General features: G+C 47.9%; 1 protein-coding gene across 1 annotated transcript in view; it reads left to right on the top strand.

Annotated features, from left to right (window-relative positions):
* The window catches only part of FRAS1 (Fraser extracellular matrix complex subunit 1), a 1313599-nt gene that overhangs the window by 410800 nt on the left and 883874 nt on the right, over nucleotides 1-18925 (top strand). Inside the window, exon 11 of the mRNA XM_078676362.1 lies at nucleotides 16394-16541. Within this exon, the coding sequence (XP_078532488.1) occupies nucleotides 16394-16541 (148 nt within the window). The remainder of the gene's footprint in view (nucleotides 1-16393; nucleotides 16542-18925) is intronic.

An 18925-nucleotide genomic window follows, 5' to 3' on the forward strand; every position in this document is an offset into this window, starting at 1 on the left:
TTCTCGTCCGCGACCAGAAAGGTAGCCGGGGTGGCGATCTTAGTGGCTAAAACCTTCAGGGGGCGGGTCCTGCAGAAGGAGGCTGAGGCCAAGGGGATGTTGCTAGTCCACCGCTTCCAGATAGCAGGTCAGACGCTGTCAGTAGGTACCATATACGCACCCAACGAAGGACAGGAGAACTTTTTACACGCGGCCCTGGAAGCGGCCACAGCCACCACGCATTGACACTTACTGCTCGGGGGGGACCTTAACCTTGTACTTCACAACACTGCGGACCGCTCTAGCCAACGGTCTGGTCAGGTAGGGGCTCTATTGGCGACAGGACACACCCATCTTTCAGACCTAGATCTCACCGATCTGTGGAGACACTCACACCCACGGCGTACACTTATTACTCCGCGGCCCACAAAACGTATGCAAGACTTGATTATCTCCTGTGTTCTTCCCAGCTGGTACTTCAGGCACGAGACGTAGAGATCCTCCCGGCCTCCCTGTCCGATCACTCTCCAGTGGTGGCCTCCTTTCTCATCCCAGATACGCCCGGCCCACAGCGACACTGGCGGCTGCGGGACGGCCTCTTGCAAAATCCAACCACACTAGGACGGATTAAAACGGCACTAGCTCAGTTCCTCACTCACAACGCCAATAACGACATTTCCAAAGCCACGCAATGGGCAGCTCTCAAAGCGGTTCTCCGCGGTGAGTTTATCTCTATAGCTACGGCGAATAATAGGGAGCGAGCACAGAAACGAGCCGAACTTACCCAACGGGTGGCGGAGCTGGAGCAAATGCACCAACGCACTGGGGCGGCCCGGGCATGGCGTCAGCTGTGTACGGAGCGGAAAATGTTGGCAGCCTTAGACCAAGACGTGGCGGAATACGCCGCCATGCGCCTCCGACACGCATATTATACTGGCGGAGACCGCTGCGGGAAATTGCTGGCGAGCAGGTTACGGGAGCAGCGTCAAAAGCAGCATATCCGAACCCTCCAGCCTAGCCACGGCGTCCCCATCACGGAGGACGCGGCCATCGCCGCAGCCTTTGGAGACTACTACGCTAAACTTTACACGGCGGACCATCTCGACCTTCAGGCGGGCCATGATTACCTGCAGGGAGCCACCCTCCCTTCCCTGAATGAAGCGCAGACAACGTTCCTCGACCGGCCCATCGGCCTTGAGGAAGTCATTTTGTCGATTTCCCGCCTCAAATTGGGGAAATCACCAGGCCCGGACGGATACACAGCAGCCTTTTATAAGACCTTCTGCCCACAAGTGGCCCCCCTACTGAGGGACCTCTTCAATACCTTTGATCAGGCTGGCGCCATACCCCTGATCTACTGGAGGCGGCAATATCGGTAATTCCCAAGCCCGGGCGGGATCCCACCCGATGTAGCTCCTATCGGCCGATATCCCTGTTAAATATCGACCTGAAACTATTCACTGGCATTCTTGCGAATAGGCTGGCGCCATACATGCAACAGCTGGTAGAGCCCGATCAAGCCGGCTTCATCCCGCAACGGCAGACCAGCGACAACACCAGGCGAGTACTTCATCTTATCGAGGCTGGGTCGCGGACGAGGCCGGACTGCATGCTTCTCACCATCGATGCGGAGAAGGCATTCGATAGGGTGCATTGGCCTTATCTAGACCTGGTGTTGCAGCGGTTCGGGGTAGGAGAGACCCTCCGTAACCGTATATTTAATTGCTACCGCCACCCAAACGCTGCAGTCCGGGTTAATGGACACACCTCCCCACGGTTTCCGATCGGCAGAGGGACCAGACAGGGGTGCCCGCTCTCCCCCCTCCTGTTCACGCTCTATATGGAGCCGCTGGCCCAGCGCATTAGGCAACATAACCTCATCACAGGCATCCCGTTCGGCGGGGACACGCACACGGTCAGTCTGTACGCAGACGACATCTTACTCTCCCTAACCAACCCGATGCAATCTCTCCGAGCGCTCTTTGTTGAGCTCCACACCTTTGCACTGGCATCGGGCTTTAAGATTAACGTGGCGAAATCAGAGGCCCTGAACATATCGCTGTCGCCTGAGGTGCTCGCGGACGCCAAATCGGAGTTTGATCTGCAGTGGTCGACATCTACTATTCCTTACCTGGGGTCTTGCTGGCTCCAACGGTGCGTGCCACCGCAGACGCCAACTATGCTAGACTCGGCTCTCGCCTCCGCGACGATCTCAGACGATGGAAACACCTTACCTTATCCTGGCTGGGTCGTGTGGCGGCCGCCAAAATGACGTTACTGCCCCAGATCCTCTATGTGTTTCAGACCCTCCCTTTACGCCCCCCGGCGGGATGGCTTCAGAAGACGCAATCGGACCTGGCACCCTTTGTCTGGAATGGTCGCCGCCCGCGGTTCAAACATACGATCGCTATACTCCCCCCGCCCCCGAGCACGGCGGGGTGGGAGTGCCTGACCTCACTCTATACTTTCAGGCGACCCAGCTGCGCAATCTGGTGGAATGGCACCAATTGGAATCGGGTAAACACTGGCTCTTTCAGGACCAGGCGGTGGCAGGTCGTACACTCCAGGGTGTCCCGTTCTTGCCGCGCCGCCATAGACCCCCCAAACTCTACGCATCGCTCATCACGAGCACCGTCCTGGATGTGTGGGACAGGGTGGCGGTCAAACGGGAGCTCACCTCCTTTCCCTCCCCGATGACGCCGCTCTTCGACAACCCTGACTTCTCGCCTGGCCTTGATCCCCAGGCATTTGTGACGTGGAGGACTGCACCCTGCAGGAATTTGGGACATATGTTTGATCTCAATGGCATCCTTCCCTTTCAAAAAGTGAGAGAAGACTACGGCATACCGGAAACGGACCGCTTGCCCTACTTGCAAGTCCACCATTGGGCGTTACAGCCGTCGGTCAGACCCGGTGCACAGCGCTTCCTTACTCCATACGAGAAATGGCTAATAACGCGCACCTCCGATAAAAAACTAATCTCCGATCTGTATCAACATCTACTCCTCACCAACATATACACTTACAACACAGGGAGAGCTAGATGGGAGAGGGATTTGGGGAGACAACTCACACGCAAGGAATGGGAAGGGATTTACCACTGAGCCAGACACTCTGCATATCACATGGGTCTTACTGAAACCATGACCAAGGTAGCCACCTATTGGTACCACACACCTGAACGGTTACACCGATGGGACCCCCGAGTTAGCGACCGCTGTTGGAGAGGGTGTGGGGAGCTTGGCACATTGGAGCACTTACTTTGGAACTGTGACCGCCTCCAGCCTTATTGGAATTCCATCTTAGACTTGATAGACGCACACTTAGATACTCAACTACCCAGGTTTCCTGCTTATGTCCTGCTGGGCCTTCCCAACGCCCTGATGTACCCCCTAAAGTCCAGAAGAGGGAGGCTTATTGCAATTGCGCTGGGGGCAGCTATGCAAAACATAGTAGCACATTGGAGAGCCGTCCAACCTCCTTTACAAATAGGCTGGCTACATAGGCTATGGGCGATCCTGGGGATGGAGAAGCTATCATTGGCAAAGGCAGGGAAAGGGGAAGAATTTGCAGAGCTGTGGCGGCCGTTCTTGACCCTTCTGACAGGAGAATTCCAAGAACTGAGTTGCCCCCGCTACCTGCGACTGCTACGTCTAGCGGACACCCCACTTACAGACCCTAAGACACAGCCACACAAACGCAAGACGCCAGATGGTGCTGCAGCCCAAGGAACCTCTTAGAGAGGAGACCACTTTTAGCTTATACTTTTGCTCCGTGGACGAGGAGGGGGGTGGTTGTGGGAGGGGGGTGGGGGGTCGGGGTTGGTTTTTCCTTCTTTCTTCCTTCCTTTTTTATTCATATCTCATAAGCAATACCACCTGCACCTGCTTTTCAGACTTTATGACGCGGCCGGCCCGGATGAGTTGTAGGCGGCTTGCTGTGTTAACGCTCATGATGGAAGCATCTCTTGGCCGTGTCCATGCTTTTGAACTGTTCTCGACCGCCATGTGCTCATGCAGGTGCGGGTGGCTGTGTACGCTGCAATGTTTTCTTTTGCTGCTTAATAAAACCGATTTAATACTAAAAAGGACGATATGCATTGAGTTAAAACATATAGGTGTCTTCCTCCATCTGTTCAGCACGGAATAATGACATTCCACAAGAATACTGCTTTCACATACATGTTCCAGAAGTACCCAGATGCACATTTTGACTAGAATACTGGAAAACCACCAGCATATGGTCCACAGTTACTATGTCAGCATTTCCAATCAGATGTAGATCTAGAATGGCAACAGAGCAACTCTGAGCAGGTTAACTTATTGATGAGCAACAAGTATTGAAATTAGACCAGGAAAGATATATTTTAATCTTTGAGGCAATACCATATCCGATCTAGAGCACTGATATTTCTTCTACCCCATGCCCCTGCACGACAGCACTTACAGAAACTAATATGCGCATTAGTATAAACTGTTTCTCTTATTGGTGGGCCAAGAATTATTTGTGTATGTTTGGACCATTTCACTGAAAACTGTAGAATAGAAAACCACCTAAATAAATCTGCAGTTAAAAAGCTCCATTATAAAGTTTCAGTCACTTCTATGAAACCTCTTCTGTTGTCTCATTCCATCAACGTAATTGTCGCCAGTTGACAGCACATGCAAGAACTAACAGAGCCAGGGGAGGGACAGAGGCCCGCGGATAAAAGCAGGCTTCCTAGCAGGAGGGAAGTGCTTTCTGTTTGTTAATATATCGAACTGTGAGGTTTGCAAGCCAGAAGTCGCATGTAGTTCGCAGACCCTAATTGCTTGGAAGCGCCGTTTCCCAGAAAAGGTCGCGGGTGCAGGGGTGCTGGCGATGGGGAAGAAACCAAGAAAGATAGAAAGGGTCACTTAGGCTAAAAGTACTGTCTCAATATGCTTTTTGCATGTATTTGAGGTTTTGCTATGGCGCTTCTAACTCCTGCAAATGTGACGTGACATGGCGCCGTATAAAAGATTTATGTGTCATGTTAACTTTGTACAGTGGCAGAATGCGAAAGGCTATAAGAATGGACATCCGAGCTGTCCAGTTTCCCAGGTAAACGTGCGAGTAACTCATTTAGCTTGGCTTTTTACTTTCTGGGGCTTGTAGTGCCACTGTTTAGCCCAATATAACACCATGCGTCGGGCTGGGAAACGTGAGAGCTCTGAGACGGTTTGAGGAATCATAACTTAACAAGCATTGGCAGTGTGGCATCACGGCTAGAGCTGCTGGCTTTGGGTCTGAGGAACCAGGTCAGAGTTCGTCGTGGGTTCAACATCATGTGGTGTTGTCCAAATCATCGCTCTGTCTCCCAATGCCGAAACATATGTAGATGGTGCTCATGTAACGCGCCCCAATACCTGCGGGTCGAGTTGGCGCTACGTTAAACTGTAAATAAGTCATTAGGCGTGAATTTAATGTGAAAACAAATGCAGATTTAGCACAATAAAGGAAGAAAATGGTGGGCCTTGCCTTATTTAGTTTGTACCGTTTTTATTGGCGTTGAGGTTATTGCAAGATTTGGTTGCAAGTGAGTCAAGTACTAACTATGTCAACTTTCTTGTTTAAACAAGCAGGAAGTGGGATAAGGGAGGGGGTGGCAAATGGTGAGCACTTTCGCGGCCGCTTTGATGTTCAGTGGCCATGCGGCTAACTGAGAACATAAAGGCCGCCTCGAAATTGCTCCCAAAGGCTGCAGGCGGACAAATGGTGCGCGCGCCCAGCGCACATGCACTGTACCCGATCCGCCTGCAGACTTTGGGAGCATTTTTAAAAGCCCCTTACGAGACCTAAAAAAGGCTGGAAAAGTGCAAATGCTCAGAAACATACGTAGTAAATCAATCAATACTGTTCTAATATATATTTTAAAATTGTTTAAAAAAGCTAAATATTTTAAAACAAACCAGTTTAGATGGGGGTGCTAGCAGACAGTTACGGGCCTCTTCTGCTGTGGTGATCTTATACATTAAAAAACAATTTCTTTGGTGTCTGCGACGTACTGGTTTTAATGTGGGGCAAACAAATAGGACATGATTAAAGTCTGGTATACAGGACAAAGTCTTTCCTGCCTAACCATGCCCTCCCAAGCTCCTGTTACGATTCTTAGAGGGAGTAAATTCAGTCTAAGCAACAGAATAACTCTACGTACTCCATGTTTAAGATTCCATAAAACATATGGTTGGGATTTTTTGTAAATGCTACTCCCAACAATACAACCATTGTTACTATTCTCTGCATACAGTTTAATATCTCTTTCACGAGAAACCCCATAGATTGTTTTTTTAATTCTGATTTTCAAAGCATGTTTACGAAGTACCGTCACACTATCCATATCTAAGCCGAACATTGTCATGGCTTTTAAATGATTCCTAAAAAGAGCCCTCTTTTCTTTCATGCTGACAAAGATTTCCTCACATAGTGCTACCCGTAACATATTCTTGGAGCTGTTTACTAGTATGTTGCTCCATCTTAAGCACAAACCCATAGATAGCACATATGTGGAGAGTAAGCTGAATTCTAGCCTAATCGCTGCGATAGGAGCAGCGCAATTCAAATTACATATTTGGCGCCAGATCTGTCCCTCCAGTTTCTCAAATTTATCCCACTCTTGTGCATCTATTGTTTCACAGGCATAGCTCAATGCTGGTGGTATATTTATTTTATAGACTGATAAAATGTGTGTGAAGTGTCTTTTCCTGCAGTGTGTATACAATCGATTGATTACAAAGGCCGGTGTAATTGCCTTGCCTTAACAATGATCCATATGATTGCTATTGGAACACCTGTTTGTAAAGATTTTTCCTAAATATAGATAAAACTTTACTACTTCCAGTTTCTCATTTCCCAAGAACCAATGCAAGTTTTTTCTGACTTTACATCCCAGATAACTAAAAATCATAACTTTCCTCTTTAAAATATTTATTTTCAAATAATATTCTTCTGTATACCTAATCAACTCAGCAAGGCGTCTTTGAAGTCCAATTGGAGTTAAATCCATTTTTATGGCATCATCTGCATATAGCAGACCGCTCAACTTTAAATTTCCTAATTTAGGGGAATCCCCTTTGCTGAGCCCCACTCTTCTTGGCAAATCATTAATGTAAATAGAAAAAAGAAGAGGGGCCAAAAGCACCATTATTAGTTTCTATTTTTCTTGGAAAACTCCCCCCAATAAAACCTGAGTCCAAGTAGAGGAGTGAAGTGCAATAACCAATCGTAATAAATTCCCTGGCATCACCAGTTTTCTCCACAACGTTCCCCGATCTACCCGGTCGAATGCTGTAGAGAAATATCTAAAAGCCGCATATAACGGCATTCCCCGGCTCACTTGATATTTTTCGGTTAAAGTTTGCAAGGCGGTGCTATTATCCAAGGTATCACTGTTTTTGCAAAATCCTTTTTGTTCTACGGGAATTAGATAATTTCCGAATGCCCAATCTTGCAGATGGGTAAGAATGCTCTTAGCAAATAATTTGCCAGTCGCATCCAGGAGAGACATCTGTCTAAAACTGGCAGGGGAATTGTTTGGACCCTTTTTATATAGTGGAACAATTATACTTCCCTTCCATGATTGTGGGATGTCGCAATGGGTATAACAATGGACACACAGTGGATGTAAAAATGTTGCCCACGCTTCGCCATCCTGTTTTTTTATGGCTATTGGTACATCATCGCGGTCCATCACACTAGAGTACCGTGCCCATTTAATATAACCCTCTATTTCAAAGCATGATGGTGCTCCATATTCGCTCCCCACGGACTTGGCAGAGCCAACACCCTGTTGGTGAAGGCCAGGTACAACCCTTACAGCCCAAGATCCAGGCCATCCTTGACTGGGCAGCTCCAACAACCGAAACCCAAGTCAGGGCATTCCTTGGATTGACTGGGTTCTACAGGAGGTTTGTGAAGGGATATGGGTACATTGCAGCTCCCCTCACAGAACTCACATCCTTAAAGATGCCCAAAAAGTTAAACTGGACTGTTAGCTGCCAAAGGCTTTCGACACACTGAAAGAGGCAATGTGCCCAGCACCAATTCTCAAAGCTCAAGACTACACCAAGCAGTTCATTGTGCCGACTGATGCCTCTGAGCTAGGGATAGGAGCTGTCCTATCCCAGACCAATGAAGAAGGCCAGGACCAGACTGTTGCTTTCATAAGCAGAAGGCTTCTCCCAAGGGTGCAGCGTTGGAGTGCCATTGAGAGGGAGGCCTTTACTGTGGTTTGGTCCCTGAAGAAGCTGAGACCATACCTGTTTGGGACTCTCTTTCTAGGTCATGCCAATCACAGACCCCCTCAGATGGCTAATGCAAATGAAAGGGGGAAATCCTAAACTGTTGAGGTGGTCTATCTCCCTACAGGGAATGGACTTTGAAGTGGAACACAGACCTGAGACTGCCCATGCCAATGCAGATGGACTTTCCAGGTTCTTCCACTTAGGCAATGAAGACTCTCTAGAAAAAGGTTTGTCTCATCATCTTTCGTTTGGGGGGGCTGTGAGATAGAACCCCCTTTCTGCATGGCATGCCCCCACTTTTTGCTGAATTGCTGATGTGCTTTGACTGAGTGTGCCCTGGGCTCCTACTAAAGAGGTACCCAGGACCTATGTTCCTTCCCTAAAATTGCATTGACGCCTAAACCCAATTGGCATGGCTGGCCACAGGTGAACCCCTAGTAAATAGTACCACAGGTACCCAGGGCACTGTGACCAGAGAAGGCCTCTCAGAGCTGCAGCACTTATTGTGCCACCCTTAGAGGTCCTGTACTACTACACTCATACACTACCCTTGCAGGCTGCATGTTTTGGTGCAGAATAAAAGTGAAGAGTCGACATGGCACACATTCCTATGTGCCATGCCTGCAACCCACTGCCCTGACCTAGATCAGCCACCTCTCCAGCTGGGTGCACTCTGCCAGTGGTGTGGGTCAGGTGCATGGGCTCTGTACCCCTACAATGCCCAAGTCCATTCTTGGGCATTTTAAGTGCAGTGCTGCCATTAAGAGTATATGGCGCTGGGAGTTTGTCATTACGAACTCCACAACACCATAATAGCTACACTGAAAACTGGGATGTTTGGGATCATACTTCTCAGCACATTAAACCCACACTGATGCCATTGTGGGATTTAATATAAAATACACAACAGAAGGCATCTTAGAGATGCCCATAAAACTCGACCAACTTCTAGTGTACGGACTGAGTGGCTGCTATCAACAGACATGTTTCTGGACCCCTGGGTCGAGAGCCTGCTGCTCTCGGGGGCCTGAAACAATGCACATCCTGGGACGAGGTGCCAAGCCTCCTTCCCAGGATGGGCAGGGTTCACGAAGGGGAACCTTCAAAGGCATGCAGCTGTAGTGAGCTTCCCCAGACCACTTTGCTGCTTTCAGCAACTGGTTCCCACTGGATCTGCTGCGCACTTTGGGCGGGAGAACCGGGGAGAGAGGTGTGCCCACCTCTGCCAACTCCACCCCTCAGGTGGGAGAGGCGAGGTGAAGCACAACTCCGAGTCCCCGCCATCTTGAGAATGGGGGGACCCAACCAATCAGGGACAAACTCCTGCCCCCCTCCCACTGGAGGGTGGCACAATAGGGGGTGTACCCACCCCAGGGAAGGGACCCATTGGTCCCTACCCTCTACCTACCTGTAACGCCCCTAAATCTAGTATTTAGGGGGCACCCTGAACCTTGCTTCCTTAGATCCAGAAACTCAGAGGAAGAAGATAAGAAGGACCGAAGAACTGTGCAGAGCTACAAGAGGACGACACCCATTGACTTGGCCCCAGCCCTACCGGCCTGTCTCCCCTTGAACCTGCTCCTGCAAAATCCCGGTGTGTCCTGCAGCTAGCAACCTCAAAAACCTCGGAGGACTTGCCTGCCTTCACTTTCAAAGACTGTTTCTCCCGTGAACAGCGGATTTGTTCAAACTGCAACCTCTGGCTCTGGCCGGATACCGCAAATCCAGCCCACTCTGCACCCGCCTGCAGTGTTTCTTTCGACCTCAGTCTCTCCATAGCAAACAGGGTGCCCAGCGCCAAAACAGCACTCTGCACCCAGCCACCCCAGTGCACCTGAGGGTGCACCTTTTGTGCTTACCTGCAACCCCAACTGCCCGGAGCTAAACCCTTAGAGCTTTGCTCCCACAGCCGTGTGGCCTGCTTGCTAGCAGCCACCAACCTTAGACCCCCTGTGAGAAAGTACCATCTTTCTTGCACTGGTATGCCCCCACTTTTTTCTGAACTGCTGATGTGCTTTGACTGAGTGTGCCCTGGGTCCCTGCCAACCAGGTGCCCAGGGCCTGTGTTCCTTCCCTAAAAGCTGTGTTGAAACAAACCCAATTGGCATCTCTGGCCACCTGTCAGCCCCTAGTAAATGGTACCCTAGGTACCCAGGGCATGGTGACCAAAGAAGACCCCTCAGGGGCCCAGTACCCTGACATCCACACACTGCCTTTGCAGGCTGAGTGTCTAGGCACAGAGCTAAACCAAGAGTCGACATGACACCCAACTCTGTGTGCCATGCCCACAGAACCCACTGCCCTGGCATACTTCAGTCACCCATCTAGCTGTGTGCCCTATGCCAGAGGTGTGGGCACAGATGCATGAGCCCTGTGCCCCTACAGTACCCGGGGCCATTCCTGGGCACTGTAAGTGCAGTGATACCATTAAGAGTATATGGTGCTGGGAGGTTGTCATTACGACCTCCACAGCACCATAATGGCTACACTGAAGACTGACAAGTTTTGTACCAAACTTCTCAGCACTTTAAACCCGCACTGATGCCAGTGTGGGATTTAATGTAAAATGCACCCGAGGGCATCTTAGAGATGCCCTCTGAAAACCTAACCTACAATCCACGTTTGGGCTGAGTGGCTGCAGAGGCTGCCACACCGCAGACATGTTGCTGGACCCCTGGGTGGAGAGCCCCCTGCTCTCCTGGGCCTTGCAACAATGCACATCCTGGGCGAGGTGCTAGGTCTCCTCCCCCAGGATGGGCAGGGGGAAGCTTCAAAGGCATGCCACCTCTGCGAGCTTCTCCAGACCATTTGCTGTACCCAGCAACTGGCCCCCACCAGTTCTGACCCCCACTCTGGCGGGAAGACTGGCGGGAAAAATTACGTCAGGAAGGGGGGGGTGCCTTTCTGTGCCAACCCCACCCCTCAGGTGGGGGAGACGAGGGGAAGCACGACCCCGGGCTCTGGCCATCTTGAAGATGGGGAGCCCTGCCCAATCCCAGCTAGGCTCCTGCCCCCCTCCCACAGGAGAGGAGCAGGCTAGGGGCTGTATCCACCCCAGGACAGGGACATATTGGTCCCTGCCCTTGCCCTACCTGTAACACCCCTAAATTCAGTATTTAGGGGCTCCCTGAACCTTCCTTCCTCAGATCCCGATACCAAAAGAAGAAAGATGATCAAGAAGAAGAAGACCCGCGCCGCAGCTGCTAACCACAGGACGACAACAACTGACTTGGCCCCAGCCCTACCGGCCTGTCGATCCTGGAACCTGCTCCTGCCTAAATCCCGGCGACTCCTGTGGACAGCAACCTTGGGACACCTAGATGACCTGCCTGCCTTGACTGGGACTCCCATCAGCAGAGGCTCTGCTGCAACAACCCCCTGGTGCCAGCCAGGAAGCTCCGGACCAGCCCACTCTGCACCCGCCGAGCCCCGCCCGTGCCCGAGTGATCCAAGACCACGAGGACTTACCCCCCCCCCCCCCCCCCCCCCGGCGACTGGGACCCGGAGTCCAGTGCCCAAATACCCTCCTCGACGAACCAGACGACGCCTGCAAACTCAGAACCAGGCCCCCCCCCCCCCCAAACGCGACCAGCCGAGGGTAAGATTTTCCGACACCCCTGCACGTGGCACCCTACAGCCCTCTGTGCCTCCCTTTGGGGTACCTACCTGTGCTCAAAGATCCCAATTTACCTCTCAACGTGTTGGTCGCGCCTGGAGAGTCTCCGCCCCCGAACCTGCAGCCTTTGTTCCCTTTTGACCGTTTCAATTGGATAACATTGAGTCCCTGACGGCTCAAAAGCACCCTGCACCCAGCCGCCCGAGTACCGCTGGCTGTGCCACCTTCATCCTATCCTGCTTCCCCCTTTGCCCTGAGCAAGTGACCAGGAGCCCAGCTCCCACAGCCGGGTGGCCTGCTAGCCAGGAGCCACCAACCGGAGGCCCCCTGTCCCTCATTGGATAACATTGGCCCAACTACCTCTGCACCCGGCCGCCCCTGCGCCGCTGAGGGTGAACCAACTGTACCTACCTGACCCTGGGGGACCCCTGAGTCTATGCCCAGAACCACAACTTCACCAATCGAGTACTCACAAGGAAACCGGTAACTCACTTACCTACCATTGAATAACATTGACTGGTTTGACTCGAAAAATCTTCTGTCTACTTTTGAAAACTTGAAATATTCATATAAAATCATCCGAATTCCGAAATACTCACCTGTGATCAGGAGAGAAGCCAGTACTGTGCCTTGTAGCCCAGTGCTGAAACGCAAAAGTAATCCCTAGCGGGTTTACCAGTAACTTGTATTTTCTCCATAGGAATCCATTGTCTGCTTTTCTATGAAATTTCTTCTAAGTGCCTACTTTTGAAAACTAGAAATATTCTTTAAAAATCATACTAAATACTGAAACGTAATTACTTACCTGTTTTGAGTTGAGACCTCAGTGCTGGCCCCAGGAGACCAGTGCTGGACTACAAAAGTAACAAGATCGTACTTAACCTGCAACCTGAATTTACTCCCTTTGGATAACATTGCCAGATTTCTGTTGAAAAGTTTATAAGCGTGAACTTTTAAAATAGCTTTTTATTCCTGAGAAATCACCACAATACCTAAAACATTTTGCTAAACTGTTTCCAGCTTAGACCCCAGGACTGAACCTAGAAGCCAGTCCTGGAATTACCAAAATAATCTACAAAGTAATCACCTGTGTTTATATAAGGAAATCCATTGAGCTCAATGCTAAATTGTTTGTAGAATTATGTTGCCTACTGCAACCCCTGTACCTATTGTCTTTACAAAGTTTATTGCCTGTCTGCAAAGTACTCATCTGAGACCTCTCATATTCAGAACAGTATATTTTTGATGCCTGATTGGTTCTAGAAATAAAACAACTATATCTTTTGATATTAAAACCATTGGCCTGGAGTTCAGTCTTTGAGTGTGTGAAACCTTTTGCTGACTGAGTGTGTACAATAAATGCTCTACATTGTCCTCTGGTACTGCCTTACTGCTCGACCAAGCTACCACTTTAGAGAGTAAGGTCACACCTGGCGTTAACCTCTGTTATACCTGTGGGGTTTGTGCACTCTATACACACTGTACCTTATTCTGGTCCAGTATATACAGAACCACTTTCTCACACCCCCTATCCTCCATAGGATAACATTGGGCCTCAACACTGCACCCGACCGCCCCAGTTCCACTGAGGGTGTAACAAGAGTGCATCACTGACCCTGGGGGACCCCTAAGTCTTACCCCAGAACCTTAACCACCACAGTTGTTAACTTATCTTTGAACCGATAACCTGTTTTTCCTCCATAGGATAACATTGACAATTTTTCTCCCAAAATGGTAAGTGTGGAGTTTTGAAATCTGAAAATATTCTTTAAAAAGCGCACAAATAACCAAAACGCATTTACTTAACTGTTTGCAGGAAATGTCCTAGTGCTGAATCTAGGTATCCAGCACTGAGTTAGAAAAGTAACGTAAAAAGTAACTTACCTGTAATTTACTGAAAAGGCCTTTTCTTGTCAATGTTCTCTATTTGCTAAGTATTGCAACCTACTGCATTCCCTGTGAAACAAACAAAGTACAACTCCAATTGCATTTTCAAACTGTTCTACATTCAGCAACTTATTACTGTAAAGTACTTAATGCTTATCTGTGCCAGGTTTGCTTGGTTCTTAAAATAAAACCGTATATTGTTTTTCCAAAAACAATTGGCCTAGAGCTCAGTTCTTGAATGTGTGAATTCATTTGCTGACTGAGGGTGAACATCAAATGCTTAACACTTTCCTCTGATACTGCCTTACTGCTCGACCACTCTACCACAAATAGAGAGTAAGGTTCTATCTAACATTAACCTCTGCCTACCTCTGTAGTCACCTGGACTCTATACACACTATATCTCGTGGTGTAGTATATATAGAGCCAGTTTCCTACACTCTTCGGGTACAAAATCCCTTCCCAGTGGGGTTTGGGCTCCTTTTGGGCATGTCAACATTTTGGAGACTGGGCTGCCAGCCTTCCTGCCCCTCCTTTTGGCCTAAGTTCATAGTTGACGTGGTTCATAGTTTCAGGCTCCCGGATCCCTCGACTCTGTCAGGGTCTCCTGTGCACTGGTACTAACACCCAACCGTTCAATGAGACCCAGCATAGGTGCATGGGTCCTCCTCTCTACTTCTGCCAAGCAGAACCATCTAAGTCATTGCCCAGCAGACACTCCACTGGGATGGCAGGAGACACAGCTACCTTCTTTAGGCCAGTAACTCGTCCCCACTCAATCAACCACAGCCATAGGGTGTGACTTTGGGACATTATCAGCATTGACGATCTTGTGCAACTCTTCAGGTAGGGGTTGGCCTGCGGAAACATGTTTAGCCACAACCATGGTTATAATGGAACCTTTATCCCTCAGAGCCTTTTCCTCCACCCCAGTGGACCAAAGGCTCAATGGTCTCCCCGGCCAAAGACACTAAAGTGGCCTCTGTGTACCCTTTGACCCTTTGGGATCTCTAGGGGTAAGTTCCCATCTAACCCCTACACTAGCCAACCCTTTGGACTGGTCACCAGTGGGTGCCTTTTTGGTGCATGCTGTATCTCCCCTCTTGTGCCTAAGTTGGTTACAGTCAAAGCACACCTCTGCTTTCAATGGGTCAAACATCTTTCCCAGGTACACCTACTCCTTAAATGAGATGTGACCAGGCACCCCTTGGGCTACTTTGGGGATTCTTTGAGTCTATCTTTCTTTTAATCCTTGCCCCCCGCTTTCCCCTGAGAGGGGGCCCAATCACTTTTCCTCTGGTCACCACCCAGGGACTCATAGACCCTGGTTCTTACCTACTCTTCAGCTATCTTGCCTAGTTCGCTTGAGCTAGATTGCTTGGAGTCCACCAATTCTGGTGAAACGTCTCCGATTAACAATTTGTTAAACTGTGCGCCTTAACCAACATATTGTAGAGACCTTCAAATATATCCACTTTGTTTCCTTTACTCCACTCATCTAGTGCCTTTACTGAAGTTTCAATGAAGTCTACCAATGTTTGTGTGACGCATTTCTGAAGGGGTTCTCTGCTGTTATCTATACTCTTCAGGAGTTAAACTGTAAACGCTCAACAAGGGCTGCCTTCATGGGGGGGTAAGATTCAGCTGCCTCCTCCTCTACGTCAGTAGCCTATCTCTACCAACTCCTGGTATTAACTCCCACAGGAATATTCCCCAGTGTTGGTCCACGAAGATGGGGAAGGGGTCCTGGTTGCAAAGCTGACTTCCTACAAAGTACTTCTGTTCTAGATGATGTCCAGTCGCTACTGGACTATCAGTCCTCCATAGTCATAGGCCAATACTTCCTGGCTCAATAACTTGCCATCTGATGATCCCAGCAGCTCTCCGACAGCAGTCCCGGATTCAGCAAACTCCGGAGCAATTCTATGCATCGGGCAACCTGGCAGCTATCCCCTCATTGGTGCCAAGTGTCCACATGCACCGTTTTGACATAGAGCGGAACTTCACCACCAAAACACAAACACAGCGCGAATCCGAAACCTTCTAGGCCGTCTCTAAATACAAAATAAAAAAAAGCCTACGGAACATCCAGAAGTGACTAGTCTCTATAAATTAAGAAAAAATTGGATGATGCATCCCAAATGCAAAAATACCGCTCGCAAAGGGCCAGATTCTCAGAATCTGGCCCTTTGCGAGCGGATTTGAGCTTGATGAATCTGGCCCATTATCTTTACCACCCAAGGTCGGGCACTGTAATCCCTGTATGCCCTTGACCATCCAATATTCCCCCATCCCCTTATGAACTGGGTCAGGCAGTGGCATCATTATCTAAGAAACTGCCCTTTTTAGCAGTAAAGGCTCACATATTCAAAAAGAAGAGCATGACTATTCAAATGAATAGGAGTATAGCTTGTTTTGTTTAGTCTCAAACAGTAAGTGTCACATTTGTTTTAATTCAATTAGCTAAACTATTAATAATTGCTAGTAAAAAAAATAGATATTTTACTCTGCAACGGAAAAGTACAGCAACTAAAATATTGTGTATAAAATGCATGATTTTTGCCTTGTCATTCGTGAGTACTTTCCACATGCAACATTTTCGTCTGAGCTTTTAACCTTTCTATTGTTAACCATTTCCTATTCATTGTAGTTTTGCACTTTGACAATTTTGGATGATATACAGAGCCCGATGATCGAAGGACTTGAGACGTTTGTTGTATTCCTTAGCTCAGCTCAAGGAGCTGAAATAGCCAAACCCTTCCAAGCTACGGTTGGAATCAACGATACCTTTCAAGATGGTAAGTGGGACAGGAGCCCATAAAGGTCTTTCTTTGTGCACATTTTATTGTGTAGAATTCGTAGTGCCATAGATGAACAGACCGCCTCTTGTGCTGTACCTCCTTCTGTGTTGCTGGTTTAATACATCAGTTATCAGTGCATACGGTTGACAGAAAGAGTAAAGACTTCTACTTTACTCCATGCACAAAAAGATCAAGGTATTTTCAGCTACATCAGTCTTTGGTTGAAAAACAACTGCATAACATTGATTGCACATTCTATTTACAATTTTCATAATATCTGATCACTATCCTAGAGCAACCTTTAGGCGCAACACCCCTTTCTTTTATTTATTTTTTAAGGAGAAACTGTTATAAAACCGCACAAGACAAATAGGATAAAGATATTCAACACATCAAGACACAGATGTTAGAACAAAACCAAAACATGTAAAAAAGCATACGAAGTAACCGGAAATATTACTGAGAACCAATAATGATGTAAGTTTACATCCTTAATTTGCAAGGACATTTAATCTTGTAGAGGTACCCTTGCCCCTCACAGCCTTCCACATCCTGAATATCCTAAACATGTAGACACTTCAGAGACTGGTTTTCTTACTTGAGGGCCTTTTCTGTATAAGATGTGTTTCAGGCATCTTTTTTATAACTGAATATTTCTGATCTGACCATTTTAGATGCCATGTTGTAGGAGTAGTTGCCCAGGGGTGAGTGGTACAGTTTATTGTTGCAGGGATCATGCAGGACACCTGTTAACTTTACCTTCAGAATTGTGAGTGCTTTATAGTGCACAGGTTCCTCATTCTGCTTTAAATTGGGTCTCTTTTTTGGGAAGGACTGAATCAGTTGTCTGTAATTTTGCTTCCATGCTTACCTGAGCTCTATCTAGTTACGTAAACTTATAGTACCTGTTTAGTTGTGCCTTACATAGTGTCTTTTTGGGGGGTTGGGGGTCATGTCATCAGAGCACACCGACCCTTCTCAGATTTCAGTGTTTTTGCATTGGGCCCGTTATTTGTAACCTCTTGGATGCTAATGACAAGGTGAACTCATCATGGTGCACAGCTAAGCTGAGCTCATGACCAGGTCAACTCGTCATGTAAAAAGGGATTTTCAAATATGCAGCACAGCACGGGAAAACCCCTTAGCAGCCAAGTGGGTAAAGAATAGGGCACTTCCAGGTACCTTCCCCCCGATAAAGTTTTGCTTCTCTTATATTGCTACTGGCATTCTTGTAAGAGTGGTTGTTCAGCCGTCAACAGTGTAGTTTTCTGTTAAGGAATCATATCCCTGGCTTTGGAATCGTATATAGGTACTGTTGTGTACCGCAGGTGCATTAGTCGCAAGCCTGGTTGCCAGGACATAGTCTGCGCGCCTGCTGGTTGACTGTGACCAAACGTATTCAGCTGAAAATCTAGTATCTTCAATGTATGAATATAGTCTTTTAGCACCAAAGTATGCAGAGCATATTTATAAGTTAGGAAGTGGCCACACTGCAACTGTTTTCTTTGTGGCTTCTCGGGCTACACACCTTTTAACTGTGTTACTGAATTTCCTCTCTTTGGCAAAACGCAGTTCTATTGCCTCCAGGCTGATTTTAAATAAGACTTTGTTTTTCTGACTGACGCCAGGCTACAAAAGGCCTCTGGCACCGATGTGGCCATTGCTGTACCCTAGTATTAGCATTGTGTTTGTTGACAAGGTATTCAGGGTTGGAGAGGGGTCTCTTTGGTTTTCAAATCTCGTAAAAATATCACTTGAAGATATAGCTAAGACCACTTTGGAGTAACAGTTTGTGGTTCACTTACAGATCTTCCGCTCTCATGACATCTATAAAATCTTGAAAAACATCTTACTATATTGGGTTATATGAAAAAAAATGTCCCTGTCGTCGCTAACACCCCCTTAGTCAGTAACCCTACTGACATCAAACCAAAGCATACATGTAGTTGTGGGAGCTGTATACTAAATTGTTAAATGTTAAAGAATAAACTATACTGGTCAATATATTTTATTTATATTGTATTTTTATTAGGAAAACGAATCTATTGATATTCAGTAGATAGCATAGTTTCATGACAGACTCTCGTGTAGAAAATCTTATAACAAACGCCTATGTCAGAAGGTTTTTCGATGCTAAAACATAACTTTTTTAGTACATAGTCTAATCTGAGCAGGAAAGAAGCCGGTCTTCTTAAAGAAACCGTCTAAAAAAAAAATCACTACAGTCAACATGTTTCGTAGTTGTGACATGCTTGTTCAGTGCGAGGGCATAAGATATTTGGTCCTTTCCAACATATCCTTTTGTAGTTGGAAACCTCCTTAGTCTTCTCTTGATAAATTAATCATGAACCATTGTGATTCACTGATGGTAGATAGAATAT

This window comes from Lissotriton helveticus, chromosome 2_1, assembly GCF_964261635.1.
Source record: "Lissotriton helveticus chromosome 2_1, aLisHel1.1, whole genome shotgun sequence".
Taxonomy (NCBI): Eukaryota; Metazoa; Chordata; class Amphibia; order Caudata; family Salamandridae; genus Lissotriton; species Lissotriton helveticus.